Source organism: Bremia lactucae, linkage group LG4, assembly GCF_004359215.1.
Source record: "Bremia lactucae strain SF5 linkage group LG4, whole genome shotgun sequence".
Classification (NCBI taxonomy): Eukaryota; Oomycota; class Peronosporomycetes; order Peronosporales; family Peronosporaceae; genus Bremia; species Bremia lactucae.
The window spans coordinates 6,164,442-6,179,217 of NC_090613.1; the positions used below are offsets into that span (position 1 = coordinate 6,164,442).

At 47.2% G+C, this 14,776-nt stretch overlaps 5 protein-coding genes across 5 annotated transcripts; all 5 read left to right on the forward strand.

The window, feature by feature from the left end:
• Positions 1 to 4,804: 4,804 nt before the first annotated feature.
• On the forward strand, positions 4,805 to 5,112 carry CCR75_001880 (uncharacterized protein; the record flags this gene model as incomplete). The annotated part of the gene is given in 2 exon segments (XM_067959981.1): positions 4,805 to 4,947; positions 4,962 to 5,112. The coding sequence occupies 2 exon segments, from the start codon at positions 4,805 to 4,807 to the stop codon at positions 5,110 to 5,112; spliced, it is 294 nt and encodes a 97-aa protein (XP_067817075.1).
• A 4-nt stretch (positions 5,113 to 5,116) lies between these two features.
• Positions 5,117 to 5,314, forward strand: CCR75_001879 (uncharacterized protein; the record flags this gene model as incomplete). Its single annotated transcript, XM_067959980.1, has 1 exon — positions 5,117 to 5,314. One exon carries the CDS (start codon positions 5,117 to 5,119, stop codon positions 5,312 to 5,314), a length of 198 nt encoding a protein of 65 aa, XP_067816763.1.
• A 94-nt stretch (positions 5,315 to 5,408) lies between these two features.
• CCR75_001878 (uncharacterized protein) lies at positions 5,409 to 5,765 on the forward strand (the record flags this gene model as incomplete). Its single annotated transcript, XM_067959979.1, has 3 exons — positions 5,409 to 5,517; positions 5,547 to 5,617; positions 5,679 to 5,765. 3 exons carry the CDS (start codon positions 5,409 to 5,411, stop codon positions 5,763 to 5,765), a joined length of 267 nt encoding a protein of 88 aa, XP_067816764.1.
• Positions 5,766 to 5,806: 41 nt separating this feature from the next.
• CCR75_001877 (uncharacterized protein) lies at positions 5,807 to 6,249 on the forward strand (the record flags this gene model as incomplete). The annotated part of the gene is made up of 2 exons (XM_067959978.1): positions 5,807 to 5,910; positions 6,045 to 6,249. 2 exons carry the CDS (start codon positions 5,807 to 5,809, stop codon positions 6,247 to 6,249), a joined length of 309 nt encoding a protein of 102 aa, XP_067816767.1.
• Positions 6,250 to 13,914: 7,665 nt separating this feature from the next.
• On the forward strand, positions 13,915 to 14,770 carry CCR75_001876 (uncharacterized protein; the record flags this gene model as incomplete). The annotated part of the gene is made up of 2 exons (XM_067959977.1): positions 13,915 to 14,533; positions 14,586 to 14,770. The coding sequence occupies 2 exons, from the start codon at positions 13,915 to 13,917 to the stop codon at positions 14,768 to 14,770; spliced, it is 804 nt and encodes a 267-aa protein (XP_067816768.1).
• Positions 14,771 to 14,776: the final 6 nt, after the last annotated feature.

Consider the following 14,776-nt stretch of genomic DNA (forward strand, 5'->3'; position numbering starts at 1 on the left):
CGTTGGATTTAAAAGATGGTCACTATCAGGCGCTCATGAGAGAGTCCAATATAGCCAAAATGGCAATTAGCACTCCAAGCTCTATACTTTGGGAGTGACTTGTGATGCCCCAAGGTTTGAAAAGCGCACCAGCAACATTTAACCGAGTGGTGGCTCACGTGACGCGTCAGCACGTGCCTACGCGCCTCATTACTCTGACGATGTATTCGTGCATAGGAGGGCCGAGTACGGACTGAGCGTCATAGAGTCGCACAATCGTCATTTAGACGTTGTGTTGCAAACTCTGGAGAACGCCCAATTGTACGTCAACTTGCAAAAGCGCGTCAAAGGGGTCCCTGAGATACTTGTGCTGGGCTGCATCGTAGGTACATGGTGTACGAACAGACCCAGCTAAGATAAAATCAGTAAAGAAATGGCCAGTCCCACGACAAGTGAGGGATTTGCGTTGATTCCTAGGGCTCGCTAATTTCTTGCATAAGTATAGCAAGAATTGTGCTGAGCAAACTAAACCATTATCTGACCTTCTAAAAAAGGATGCAGAGCGGGTTGGTCAAAGGAACAAGTAGATGAATTTAAAAAGGAGGAAAGCGATCTCTTGTAGAGGCACCGGTCTTGGCATTTCCAGACGCGGATAGGCATTTTAGCATCGTCTGCGATGCAAGTAATTTTGCAATCGGCAGCGCTCATGCAGGAGGATGATGACGGCGTTGATCGTGTCATCTCTTATCGGTCCCGGCTTTTGAAAGCCGCGGAACTAAATTCCCCTGTGCATGACAATTGCTACGTTCAATAAAATATGCTCTTGTCCATTTTAAGTGCACCGGTTGGGCACCGAACCATTTGTGGTTTAAATGGATTGCACATCACTGCGGACCGCAATAAAGTCACCGCACCCATGCCTAGAATGGCAAAATGGCTCGCATTCTTCCCTGAATTTAATTTCAAAGTTGAGTATAACCCGGGTAAGACGAATGTCTTGGCTGACGCTTTATCGCGCAGACCAGGCTTCGAGGTAAGATACCACGAGAATGCGTCTCGTGCTAAAGCACAAATTGAGTCGTCAACGTTGGCAGCCATAAAGGCATACCATGTGACGAACGCATTGGCCTCCGAAATAAAGGAGAGCTACCGTTACGACAAACATTGTCGCCTGCTGTTGGATCACTTTGGTGGACTAAAGGAAGTCTCTGCCGCACCTAATGGTTAAGCTTAATCGCTTTAGCTCAGCGATGGCCTATTATGGCATCAGCTGTCACCTTTTGATCCCTTGAGAATCTTTGTACAGATCTCAAGCTGATGATTCTTCACGAGCTCCATGATGCGCCATCAAGTGGGCATCTGGGCCGTGATTAAGCATTCTTACGAGTGTCAGAGGAATTTTGGTGGCCACACCTATATCGTTAGGTGGCCAACTATATTCGCTCTTGCGAACAGTGTCAGTTTTGCTCAGCAGTGCGCCACTGAAGCCGCTACCAATCCCAAAGGATTGTTGGAAGTCAGTTAGTCTGGACTTTATGTTTGGCATGCCGCCTGACCATAAGGATTTGACGGGGCTTGTCGGCTTTGTAGACAGACTGATCAAGATGGTGCATTTCGTTAGCACCATGCAAAATATCGATCAAAGGTGAGAGGTAGTTCTCTTGTTCCTGGATCATGTGTACCGACTACATCGTATCGGACCAGGTCCTCGTTCGGAATAAACGAGTGCGTCGCTCCTAGAAGCGCTACTCTTAATGCTCATTAATTATTATGACATCTATAATTTAAGGTAGGAAGAAAAATACTTAGTCGTGTTTCTTCGGTCCCGGTCGTGTTGCATTCGAGTAAATCAACCGACCATTACGAAGCGAAATTCCTGCGCCGCTTTCAGCCACATTCCGTTTCGGCGAAACAACAATCGCAGCGACTTAACTTCGCTCGCTTGCATGTGATCGAAATCATGCCGGTCTTGTACCCCCTGTTTCTTCTCATCATGCCGCTCTTGCTTGTCCATTCGGAATAAGCGGAGCGACAACTGGTGCTCCTTCTCATAGGCAGGCACCAGACTCATTTTTTTACGTCGACGCGCAGGGCGTCAACCGGTTCCTACGATCCAAAACTCTTTGATTTCTTCTCCGCTGAACAAGGACTTTAAGCTTCTGCTGCACGGAGCGGTGGGCAACCAACCTTCCAACAAGGAAGCGTTAGTTCTCAGCAGCATCCATTAATGCAGATGGCGCGACAGGAGCGGCATTTTCACCCATATACTCGATGCAGCCTATCCCATATCCGTTCAGTTGCAGGCATTGAGCGGTGCTGAACGACGGATCGGGGATCTCGAAAGTCAAGTCTCGTGACTGACTTCGGATCTCAACGATGTCCGCGCGAAGGATCGCCAGATTTATTTCCCCTTGACCCTTTAGAAAAGCTGATACTGAAAAAAATCGCGTTATGCTTGCGCTTTTCCCCACTCTCCAAATCCATATCGCGGTCGGATGAATAATTTGGCTGGAAGTCTTTCACCTTCCCCGTCTTCCTCAGCCGACCGACGCTCGACTCACAGTCGGCGTTACCATCGTTTTTTTGTAAATGAAAGTATGCGATCTCTTCTGGGTCTACATATCGCTTGATACAACCCATGTAAAATACAGGGTGCGTCTTTATATACGGGGGAAGGGTGAGCTCATAATATAGATCTCTAACCTCTTCTACCACCGTAAAGGGCCCAATGAAATGAGGCAACAGCTTCGTAGTACCTCCAGGTAGCACAGAGATTGTATTTTAGGTAGAATAGCAGTACTTAATAAGACTTTGAAATCCACTCTAAAGCGTTCATTGTTTTTGCGACCATTTGGGTCCGCATATTTTTTTGCTTGTCCTGTGCGCTTGCCATTGCGTCACGGACTTTTTGTGTGATGGCTAAGCGCTCATCCACAAAGTGATGAGCCTTGCTCACGCTCTTAGCATCAAACTCGCCTAGGACACCGCCGAGAGGTCAGTCATATGACGTAGTTTATCGACCACTGCTAAATTGGCAGGGTCACTAGGGCAAGTTTCTGTCGTTGAGATGATACCCCTCGCGTGTCATCGTTATATTGACGAAACTATGTCCCTCTTTCGCACCGAGCATAGTGAGGGGCCCTCCCCCACTAAGTCTTGGCCTGCGCACAACGAGACCGGCGTCCGAGGATGGCGCAGTCCGTTAATTAAAATCGGTGTCTCGCCCATCCTGGCATGGAGACTGTCATTTATCGCGATCTCCACGAAGGGCATGCTTGCTCCATTCTTTGGAAGTCGCTACCCTACGCAATACCCGCCACGACTTGATTGACACGATTTTTTTGGCCATCGGTCTAGGAATGATCGGCTGTAGATATGTGGAGCTTGTTACCCAGCAGCTCACAAACACACGACGCCAAATATCCGACGCACAACGTGGGCATTCGAATGGAGGTGAGATCGGTGGTAACCTAGCCACGCTCAATGCGACGGGCTTGTGACACCGACTCGACATGTTCACGTGTCGTCGGTGGAGCTTTAGCTCAAGCTTCCCGCGTCAGACCCATTGCGTATGATGGTCTGAACGACATGTATTGTGGTTCTTCCTAATTGAAATGCAGCTGCACCTTTATGGGTAGCGCTCTCATGAATGGTCGCTGCGCTAGCTTTCGCAGACGACGAGACATTTGCTTTTGATGAAAGGCCAGTTGGCGTTCGCAACATCGTTCGTCTCCATGCTAGAAGCAATACGTGAAGTTTAAATGGGTACTAAAGCGCCATCATCCTTCCTCATTAGCTTGCTGTATTCATCACGACTATGAGATGATTGCAGCGTTGTTGACTCATTGTAGTAAACAATGAGCGACAGCACCTTCAGTAGCTGTCAGCGTTGCAACTAAGGTACCAAGTGATGGCGGCGTTCTGTCGATGCGCGTGCGCTGGTGTGTTGTTATGGCGGTGTCTCCGTAGACGACCCACCAGCTTTGCCACTCTTTGGTGCCATGTCAGGCGCCGCGTGATGACAAAACTGTGCATACATTGGTCGCTGAGAGTATTTGAGAGGACTAAAGCGCGCGTAAAACCTCTCGCAGTACCTCGTTCATTAGGGTGACATTGTATAAAATGCAAAATTCATTCTTAAAGAGGGTGGTGGTATAACGGGCTTAAGTTGCCCTATGTGACACAAACCGGTTAAGTTCACTTGATTTACTTAAGAAATGGTCTACTACTTCATGTGAAGTACTTTGACCTGCCACTCGAGTGAGGTTCATATAGTGACCCACCCTTGTGTATGTGATGCACATAGGTGCGTTCACATTGAAAGGGATGACGGCTAGCGTCATCCGTAAGCCGAAGTATTCAGAATAACACGATCGCAAATAGGTGTGCACATCTACAGACGTGGCATCCATTGATTGGATAAAAGGCTTATATTTAAATCGATTTAATATAAATGTCTGAAAATTACTTCCTACTTGGTAAGTGCGCACGTGAAGCTGGATTCCCGCTTCCGTGACGACATTTGTACTCAGGTACTTAGTTCGTATGGTGAGGTCGCTTAGGCGCCCACCAATTACCCCACCGCACGTAAGAGAAGAATGTCGAACCGCTTCCTCGCTGTGCTTGAAGGTGTGTGCTTAAGTAATACGTGGCAGCTGTAGAAGCGCCCGCATACACAATTGAATCAAGTATTTCAAATGCCCGTTCTCGAGGCACATACATATTTTTGAAAAAGACCCACCTATATGAAGTCAAGGCCAACGAAGATTTAGAGCTGTGATCTATCATCATGGCTGTACGGTAAAACTCGAAATCCCATCATCTCATGGAATCTGATTTATTCGGGTTTATGGCCATGATATCGAATAAATCGAAAAAGTTGGTTCAAAATTGTTATCGTAACATTTTCGCGACAGAGTTCGCGATGCTAGGTACACAAATATGGAATCGCTCTGTAAAATATTTGCAGTGGGCATTTAAAGCTTGGAGATTTTGAAGGTCAAAATGTTTGAGCTCAAACAACACGGCTTTATTATTAATTTTCAAGATCTACTATCCCAATCAAAATTGGTCATCGCGGACTGGACAAGCGTTCTTTTACCAGAACGCATTGGCTATGAGTCATCGACATGATGCAATGATGATGGAAATCCGGTGTCATAAAAAAATTCAGATAGATTCAGATTTCGAGTTTGCGCATTTTGTTGGCAAGTCCAACAGGCTTTTGAAGTGCAAAATGAATCCGCTAGGCCAAGCCGCAACACCGCGAGATGACGAAGTCGAAGAGAGACAGAGCTTGACCCGCCAAAAGAACATTCTCTTCCAAGAATTATGACAAAGATAGCTAGAATAAATAAGTGACTTGCCACAAGTGCAAGCGGAAAGGACATGTATCACCAAATTGGTCAACGAAAGAGGCTAACCACATTATGGTTGGCGCCCGTAATGCCGATTTAGAAGTTCAATCCCTTGCTTACGACAAGCAGTCAAACAAGAAGAGCTTTTCCATGTTTATAGAAAATGGATGTAGTTTGAACGGTATCACGACTAATTCAGCTGAATATTAGACCTCAAAGTAAACGTAGACGAGAAGTATACGGTGGAAATTGACCTCGAAATCTGTGGACAAAGCCACGAAGTACAGCAGACATGACCTTGGAAACTCCTGATTTTTCTGCTGTTAATTTTCTACCTTCCAGGTCATATCAATTCCAAAATATAAGCATGTTATACTTGGTAAAATCTGGCTAAAAGAGCAGAACCTAAGATCGATTGAAGAACATTGAAACTGTCACCGCGTGTGGAGTCCGACGGTGAAACTTCTTACATGCTGCCGACCCCTCCAAAGCGCCCTGCGCGGTTCGTGGCGCATTGTCGCCGGGACAGACTTAAACAAAATCAAAGTTTTTGTTACATTTCGTCGACAACACGGTAATCAAGGAGGTTTTTGCCACACTAAGCTGATATCCATTAAACAGTCTACCGAAGACATAGGCGAAGGCAAATTGAGTTTGTCTTCAGGGAAATTCTCACGGCTTTAACATATGTGTTTTCAATCAGCAAAGATGGGATGCTCTGAAGGACAATTCAACATTCGATTTTCAATGGAAGCATCTCGAACTGAAGGACAATTCAACATTCGATTTTCAATGGAAACATCTCGAAATAGTATTTTGTACAGAGTTACCAAATGCAGTTTCACCAGTCCGCAAAGAAATTGAACATGTCATCAAACTTTATCCGAAAACGAAATCAGTGAAAGTTTCTTAGTGGCACCAGAGCCCGGAACAAGGACCTGTCATTCATCGCGCATTTGGTTATCGGTCGACGATGCCTGATTGTATCATTTCCACAATTCGGTTTGATATAAAAATAAAAAAAATCCACGGAATTATCGATTCATCTTCCCGACGGAATTTCATATGTATTGGAAAGACCAGGAAGTTTTGTCTGTCTGGCCTCATTACGCTGACAAATCTCACATATAGTCACAAATCATTAGATGTACTTTGACATATTATGCCAATTGTATGCGGGCACGTCATAATGCGGCCACGCTATACTTAAGCACACACCCTAGCACAGCGAGGAAGAGATTTGACCGTCTACTCTCGCGTGCAGTGATGTTGTTATGGTGGGCGCCTTAGCGACCTCACCCAACGCACTAAGTCCTTGGTATGCGTGTCGTCACGGAAGCGGTAATCCGGCTCCTCGTGCGCACTTACCAAGTAGGAAGTAGTTCTCAGACTGATTTAGATTAAAGCGCATTAAATATAAATACCTACTTTTTACCAATCATAAAATATCATCTCTGTAGATAACACTAACATGCATTGCGAGCATATCTGGATATATCGCGTAACGGATGACGCTAGCCGTCATCCCCACTAATTTGAATGCCCTCTGTGGCATCACATACGCAAGGATGGGTCACAATGTGAGCCACACCCAAGTGTTAGGTCCAATTATATTGCTTAAGTAGTTGACCATCCCCTTAAGTACACTTTGTGTGCTTAACGGGGACTATGTGATATTAGGGCAACTTAAGCCCGCTACACCATCCTCCTTTAAAACCAAATTTACATTTTAAATTCGTCAAAAAGGAACGAGAAATTGCGAGCTACTTTACGCGCCGCTTAGTTCTATCAGTCACTCTAGCGATCTGTGTCCATATACACGGCGCCAAAGATGCGACATAGAAGGGGCAACTTTGGTGGGTCGTCGCTGAGACACCCACTCAACCATGCGGGAAGCGCACGCGCCGCGTTGACACGCCCACCGTCGCCAGTGCCACATTTACAACCTCGACATCCACTGCTACTGTCGCTTTAACTGGGCTTAATGATCCATCCCACTTAAACAGTGAGGATGGCGATTAGTCGCTCGATGTCGCCTACAATGAGTCGACACCGTTGCCTTAATCTCATAGTAGAGATGTGGACAACGAGCTAATGAGGAAGGATGATGGCGCTATGTTGCCCATCCAAACTTCACTCATTGCTCCTAACATGGAGACAACAAAGTTTTCCAATGACGTCTTTTCGTCTGCGCTGGCTAGCGCAGCGACCATTAATGAGAGCTCTGCCCCTAAAGGCGCAGCTGCTTCTCCATTGGGTAAAACCACAACGGCTAATGCCCAGACCATTAGTCATGAAAAATTCTGACATAGCTGAACCTGAGCGTAAAGCTCCGCCGACGGCACGTGAACGTGCCCAGTCGGTGTCACAAGCCAATTGTTCCGAACGTGGCTATGTGACGGGTGGCATACCACTTATGCTCCCTCCATCTCAATGGCCTCATGCCAATGGGCCGAGAGCATTGCTCCTAGAGCGAGCTACTGTAGACGCACGTCTTTATAATGGCGTCTATGATGCATGGAACGCTTTAAGGAAATCGTTTGGTCGTATTTTCTCGATCCCGGTCGTGTTGCGTTCGAATGAAACGCCCGAATCAATACGAGGCGGGTTTCACGCGCCGCAATCTGCATTTGGTCACCAAGCCGGGCACGTCAATCTGTAGGGTACCGATCGGTCACAAGAGTCGAAACTCTTCGAATAACCTCGCCATTGGATGAAGATCTGATACCTTTGCCTCACAGAGCGGAGGGCAAGCAAACTTTCAACAAGAAAGCGTTCGTTCCCACCCGCATCCATCAGTGCAGGCGGTGCCCGATAGGAGTGGTGATCTCGTCCGCCTACTCGCGGCTGTCTTACCTTCGTCCGTTCAATCGCAGGCAATAAAGGCTGCCGAAAGACTTATTGTGGATTTCGAGGGTCAAGTTTTGCGACTGACCTCGGATCTTTAGGAGTTCGCGCGAAGGATCGTAAGGGTTACGAACGCCTGTAACTTCAGCTTCACATCCTGGAGAAGTTGATGTAGAAGGACCCGCATTACGTGCGCGACATACCTCGCTCTATTGGTCCTTATCGTGGTGGTAGAAGTCATTCGGCTGAAAGTTTTCACCTTAACCGTCTTCCTCACCCGATCGACGTTCTACTCACAGTCGGCGTCATTATCGGTCTCCTTAGACGGATGGGGGTATTTGACCTCATTTGGGTCTACATACAGCTTCAGACAACCCACGTAAAATACAGGGTGCATTTTCATATAAGGAGGAAGGGTGAGCCTATAATTTAGGTCTCTAACCTCTTCAACCACCGTAAAGGGCCCAATGAAACGCGGCAACAACTTCGTAGTACCTCAAGGTAGTCCAGAAATCGCATTTTTAGTAGGGTAGCAGTACTTAATAAGACTTTTAAATCCACTCTAAAGCGTTCATTGTTTTTGCGACCATTTTGGTCCGCATATGTTTTTGCTTGTCCTGTGCGCTTGCCATCGCGTCACGGACATTTCGTGCGATGGCTCATCGCTCATCCACAAAGCGTTGAGCCTCGCTCACGATCTTAGCATCAAAATAGCCTATGATACCGCCGAGAGGTTGGTCATAATGCGCAGTTTTATTGACCACTGCTAAACTGGCAGGGTCACTAGAGCAAGTTTCTGTTGTTGAGATGATACCCTCGCGTGTCATCGTCATATTGCTGAAACTATGTCCCTCTTTCGCACCGAGCATAGTGAGAGGCCCTCCCCCACTTAGACTTGGGCTGCGCACAAACGCGACTGGCGTCTGAGGATGGCGCAGTCCGTTAATTAAAATCGGTGTCTCGCCCATCCTGGCGTGAAGACTGTTATTTATAGCGATCTCCACGAAGGGCATGCTTGCTCCATTCTTTGGAAGTCGCTACCGTACGCAATACCCGCCAAAACTCGATTGACACGATTCTTTTGGCCATCGGTCTGGGGATGATCTGCGGTCGACATGTGGAGCTGCTACCAAGCAGCTCAAACACATGTCGCCAAAAACCAGACGTAAAACGTGGATCCCGGTCCGATACTATAGACTCGGGCATCCCGTGTAGTCGGTACACATGATCCAGGAACAAGAGAATTGCCTCTTACCTTTGATCTATGTTTTACATGATACTAACGAAATGCACCATCTTGATCAGTACGTCTACAAAGCCGACAAGCCCCGTCAAATCCTTATGGTCAAACGGCATGCCAGACATGAAGTCCAGACTAACTGACTTCCAACAATCCGTTGGGATTGGTAGCGGCTTCAGTGGCGCACTGCTGGACAAAACAGGCTTAACGCCCTGACGCTGTTCGCAAGAGCGAATATAGTTGGCCACCTATCGATATAGGTGTGGCCACCAAAATTCCTCTGACACTCGTAAGAATGCTAAATCACGGCCCAGATGCCCACTTGATGGCGCATCATGGAGCTCGTGAAAAATCATCAGCTTGAGATCTGTACAAAGATTCTTAAGGGATCAAAAGGTGACAGCTGATGCCATAATAGGCCATCGCTGAGCTAAAGCGATTAAGCTTAACCATTAGGTGCGGCAGAGACTTCCTTTAGTCCACCAAAGTGATCCAACAGCAGGCGACAATGTTTGTCGTAACGGTAGCTCTCCTTTATTTCGGAGGCCAATGCGTTCGTCACATGGTATGCCTTTATGGCTGCCAACGTTGACGACTCAATTTGTGCTTTAGCACGAGACGCATTCTCGTGGTATCTTACCTCGAAGCCTGGTCTGCGCGATAAAGCGTGAGCCAAGACATTCGTCTTACCCGGGTTATACTCAACTTTGAAATTAAATTCAGGGAAGAATGTGAGCCATTTTGCCATTCTAGGCATGGGTGCGGTGACTTTATTGCGTTCCGCAGTGATGTGCGATCCGTTTAAACCACAAATGGTTCGGTGCTTAACCGGTGCACTTAAAAATGGACAAGAGCATACTTTATTGAACGTAGCTCTTGTCATGCACAGGGGAATTTAGTTCCGCGGCTTTCAAAAGCCGGGACCGATAAGAGATGACACGATCAACGCCGTCATCATCCTCCTGCATGAGCGCTGCCGATTGCAAAATTACTTGCATCGCAGACGATGCTAAATGCCTATCCGCGTCTCGAAATGCCAAGACCGGTGCCTCTACAAGAGATTGCTTTCCTCCTTTAAATTCATCTACTTGTTCCTTTGACCAACCCGTTCTGCATCCTTTTTTAGGAGGTCAGATAATGGTTTAGTTTGCTCAGCACAAATCTCGCTATACTTATGCAAGAAATTAGCGAGCCCTAGGAATCAACGCAAATCCCTCACTTGTCGTGGGACTGGCCATTTCTTTACTGGTTTTACCTTAGCTGGGTCTGTTCGTACACCATGTACCTACGATGCAGCCCAGCACAAGTATCTCAGGGACTTCTTTGACGCGCTTTTGCAAGTTGACGTACAATTGGGCGTTCTCCAGAGTTTGCAACACCGCGTCTAAATGACGATTGTGCGACTCTATGGCGCTCAGTCCGTACTCGGCCCTCCTATGCACGAATACATCGTCAGAGTAATGAGGCGCGTAGGCACGTGCTGACGCGTCACGTGAGCCACCACTCGGTTGAATGTTGCTGGTGCGCTTTTCAAACCTTGGGGCATCACAAGTCACTCCCAAAGTATAGAGCTTGGAGTGCTAACTGCCATTTTGGCTATATTGGACTCTCTCATGAGCGCCTGATAGTGACCATCTTTTAAATCCAACGTGGAGAAGATAGTTGCTTCGCATGGAGTGCACCACGAAAAATGCACTTAGAAAACCTATCGGATATAGCCATTCAAAAAAACATCTTTCCGTGGGATTGGCGTTTGCGCCGGTATGGTAGCCGTGTTCAGCTTATTAAAAGCATGAACTACGCGTCATCCATCCGTGGCTTTACGCACACAAAAGGTCGGGCTGCGGTAAGGAGACTTGCGCTCACGGACATATCCCGCCTTGGCTCGCTTGTCGTAAATCTCATCGATATAATCGACTTGTTTTTTGGCAATGGCCATTGCCTGGTCACACAATACTTAATGCCAGGTTCGAGGTCAAATTCGTGGCTGATGCCCCTATCTGCTTGTAGGGGGCTTGGCACTTCTTCTGGGAACACCTCGCGATGTTGCCACAGAACCTCAAAGAACGGACTGGCTCTCAAGGCATTCCAGCCTTGAGCAGCAAATCGTTTCTTTTTGTCAGATTCTAGGACGCTCTTGTCCATTGTGGACGACAAGCAACAGTCCACGAAGTCCTCTTTCTGGAACTGGTGTGACTATTTCGTGGATCTCTCCCTCCTTTACTTCGATAAGAAATAGATCTCACGACATCTTTGAAAGAATTACTATCTCCTCGGCAGATTTAAAGACTTTTTGTAGGACCTAATCTGTGAATGCATCCGCAATATCGTCTTTGGCGGCCTCGAATGCCTCGTATGAAGACCCGTCGTCTTTAATAGGATCTGGTCCAAAGGTCACTCGTTTATAAGTGCCTTTGAACGTCCTAATTTGTCGGGTACTCGGTCTTCGAGTCATTACAACCTTCGACTGAGAAGCGGGTGCCGTCGCTCTCCTAGCTAACGCACCCCTTCCAACCGCACTAGGCTCTAGGCACTGTGCCGGCTCATGCGACGCTTGACTTCCTGTCAGTTTGCTGTCTACTGCTACAGGATTTCGCTTCTGTGGAGGACATTCGGACGCATGAACACTTGTCATCTTCCTTTGCACTACCTCAGTCTCCACGAGCTGGGTTTGTGTTTGTGTCACCTGACATCCAGTCGGTGCACTTCCAACTTCACCAAACTTAGGGCTCTGGGTAGAATTTTGCGACGTTTGACATCCCGTCAACGCGCTCTCAACTGTGTTCGACATGACATCAGTTGCATAGGCCTCTCGCAGGAGCACATCCTTTCCGGTGTCCTGCGTAGAGTTTGCAACTGTGCGTGTACGCCAGTCTATCCATGGTAGGTGTTTTGCCAACCGTGGCATGCCTAGGATGAGGTCATACGGACTCTCCATACCTAGCACTGTAAACTTCTCTCTACAGGAGAAGTCACTAACACTGAAGGCGAGTGCAACTTGAATTCCTTTAGGTCTTACGAGCGCGCCGCTCTCTATTTTAAAGCCGCGAGTTTTACAAAATTCTGTGATGCACCCGAATCTACGACGAGGGTCATTGCCTTGTCATAGCTTCGCCCTTGAGCGCTAGGGTTGAGGTCCAAAATTTCGGTACCTCAAGGACTATGCTACCCATTGGTTCGACCAGTCTGAACTTTGGGGTAGTTAGAGCCCGCGCCTACCGCACTCCTGCAGTTCCCGATTCCTCAGTGGTCGATTCAGAAATCATGATGAGTCTTGCACGCTGGTTCTTGCCATCGCCTTTTTGTAAGGGAGTCCTCTTGCTGGGCGTCTTTGCCCCGGCAGGGACCCTGGCATAGCAGCGAGCAATCATATGGCCGCGCTTGCCAAATTTAAAGCAGACAACGTCTGCATTGCCCAACTTAATAGAAGTTGTGTTGTATCTATCCTTTCGGATGACGGCTTACACCAAGCTGTTGTCGAGGCACTGTTGCAAGTCTGCTTCTCAACTAAGGCAATTTCGATTGCCTCTTCCATCGTTGACGGCTCCTTTGTGATAAGGGCCTGTCACGATGTGCCATGCCGTAGTCCGTTCATAAACGTGGGTACCTTATTGTGCTCCGGAATCGGACCTACGGTAATGGACGCCGACAGCGAGTGCATCTTTTGCACATACTGTTGCAGATATCGCTTCGCCTGTCGCGCCTCAAAGCAGCGCGCTTGAAGCAACATCTCGTTGTTCGGCGGGCTGATTCATGGCGCGAATCTTTGTCATAATGATCGCTCATGAAGGGAACGCTTTAGCGTCCGCCACAAAAGCCGAGTATACCCGCTCTGAGGCCTTACTGCGCAAATACGGCATTGCACCGACACCGTTCGGCGGTCGTCCTCAATGAGCTACGTGACACCGCATTACTTCACGGCTAAAAGCCAGTGCAATCGTGTACGCTGCAGTTCTATCGAACTTACAAACTATTCGAAATGCAAAACTGGATGAGTTCAACTGACTGAACCATAATCAATCCACCACCCAACAGAATTTTACACAAAAAACGGGTGCTGAACTCGGAAAAGTGATTCCTGTCTAAGAAACGGAAATGTTACAGTAATTAAAAATCTGTGCAAAAGTTTTTTACAATTGCTCAAATTGTGGATATTCAATTTTTAGGAAGGTTACGTGATAGGGTACAGTTTTATTCATTTAAGTATCCAGAGTGTATACTTGAGACAGCCATGGTTTTGCGTTTGCCATCCGTTTGGCATAATCTCGCAGACTGGACGACAACAAAAGAGCCCGTAGTTTTGAATTCGGAAGTTGAAATTTTATTTTGGTCAAGCGACGACGAAACACCTCCGATTCTGGTGTTGAGTCTATTTTGCTTGTCTCCGGTGAAAGGAGGACGCGGCCAACGACCTCTATAAACTTTTTTGTACCATCGACGCTCGTTGAATTTCTTGGCGACTAATTTTTAAAGAGGCCTTGTCGAGGTGACATGGCGTGGGTTACTGATAATGTTGGCTACATTGCGTGGCTGGTGCCAATTATTGGCATTTGTACCATGTTTGGGACCGAAGTACTCGCCTGTTTGTACCATTTTACATGTTCCAAGAACTACCCAACACTGTCGTATGCGGCTACGTTCAAACCAGAGGCTTATGTCTTTACAAGCGGTATGAGCCTCACAGCTCTTTGCATCTTGGTATCGGTCTTGCTCTTCTTCTGGTACCTCCAGATTCATCATAACGAGCATAAGAGCACACCAGACAATACAGTGGCAGCAAAGGTCTATCTTGGCTTTGGCGTCACGTCAGCTTTCTCGCTCTTTGGACTTGCGGTCATGGACATGCGCTATCATCATGTTGCGCATCTATGGTTTACCATTGTTTTCTTTCTCTCGACATGGGTCATGTTACTGACAGCACAGCTTGTCAGGAAGCGCATTTTGCAATTCGAAAATTGTGACAATTTGGCTTTGACACGCCGTCCATTCACCGTCTTACGTCAACAATCCTTCTGGCGTGTTTTGTGTCGTTCAAGAAGACTCGATAACGTTACAGCATACGTTTTGGGTCATTTGTTCGTGTGTACTGGCTTGGCGTCGACGCTATTGTGTACGTTGCTCTTATTTTGTTCTTTTGTCGTCATTTTAATTGCTCTCTTTAGTTGCTATCTTTTTCCTCTGCGCAAATGATATGTGGCCAAACCCACTTGGATTGACAGCGCTTCAAGAAGCCTTTTTTGAAGCGCTCGCGATCGTGTGTCAGCTATTTTTCATGGGTACGTTATCGTGTGAGTTAGCGCAACTTCATCAACGTGAAGAATTTAAAAACAATGCAATAAAGGTGTAAGTAAGA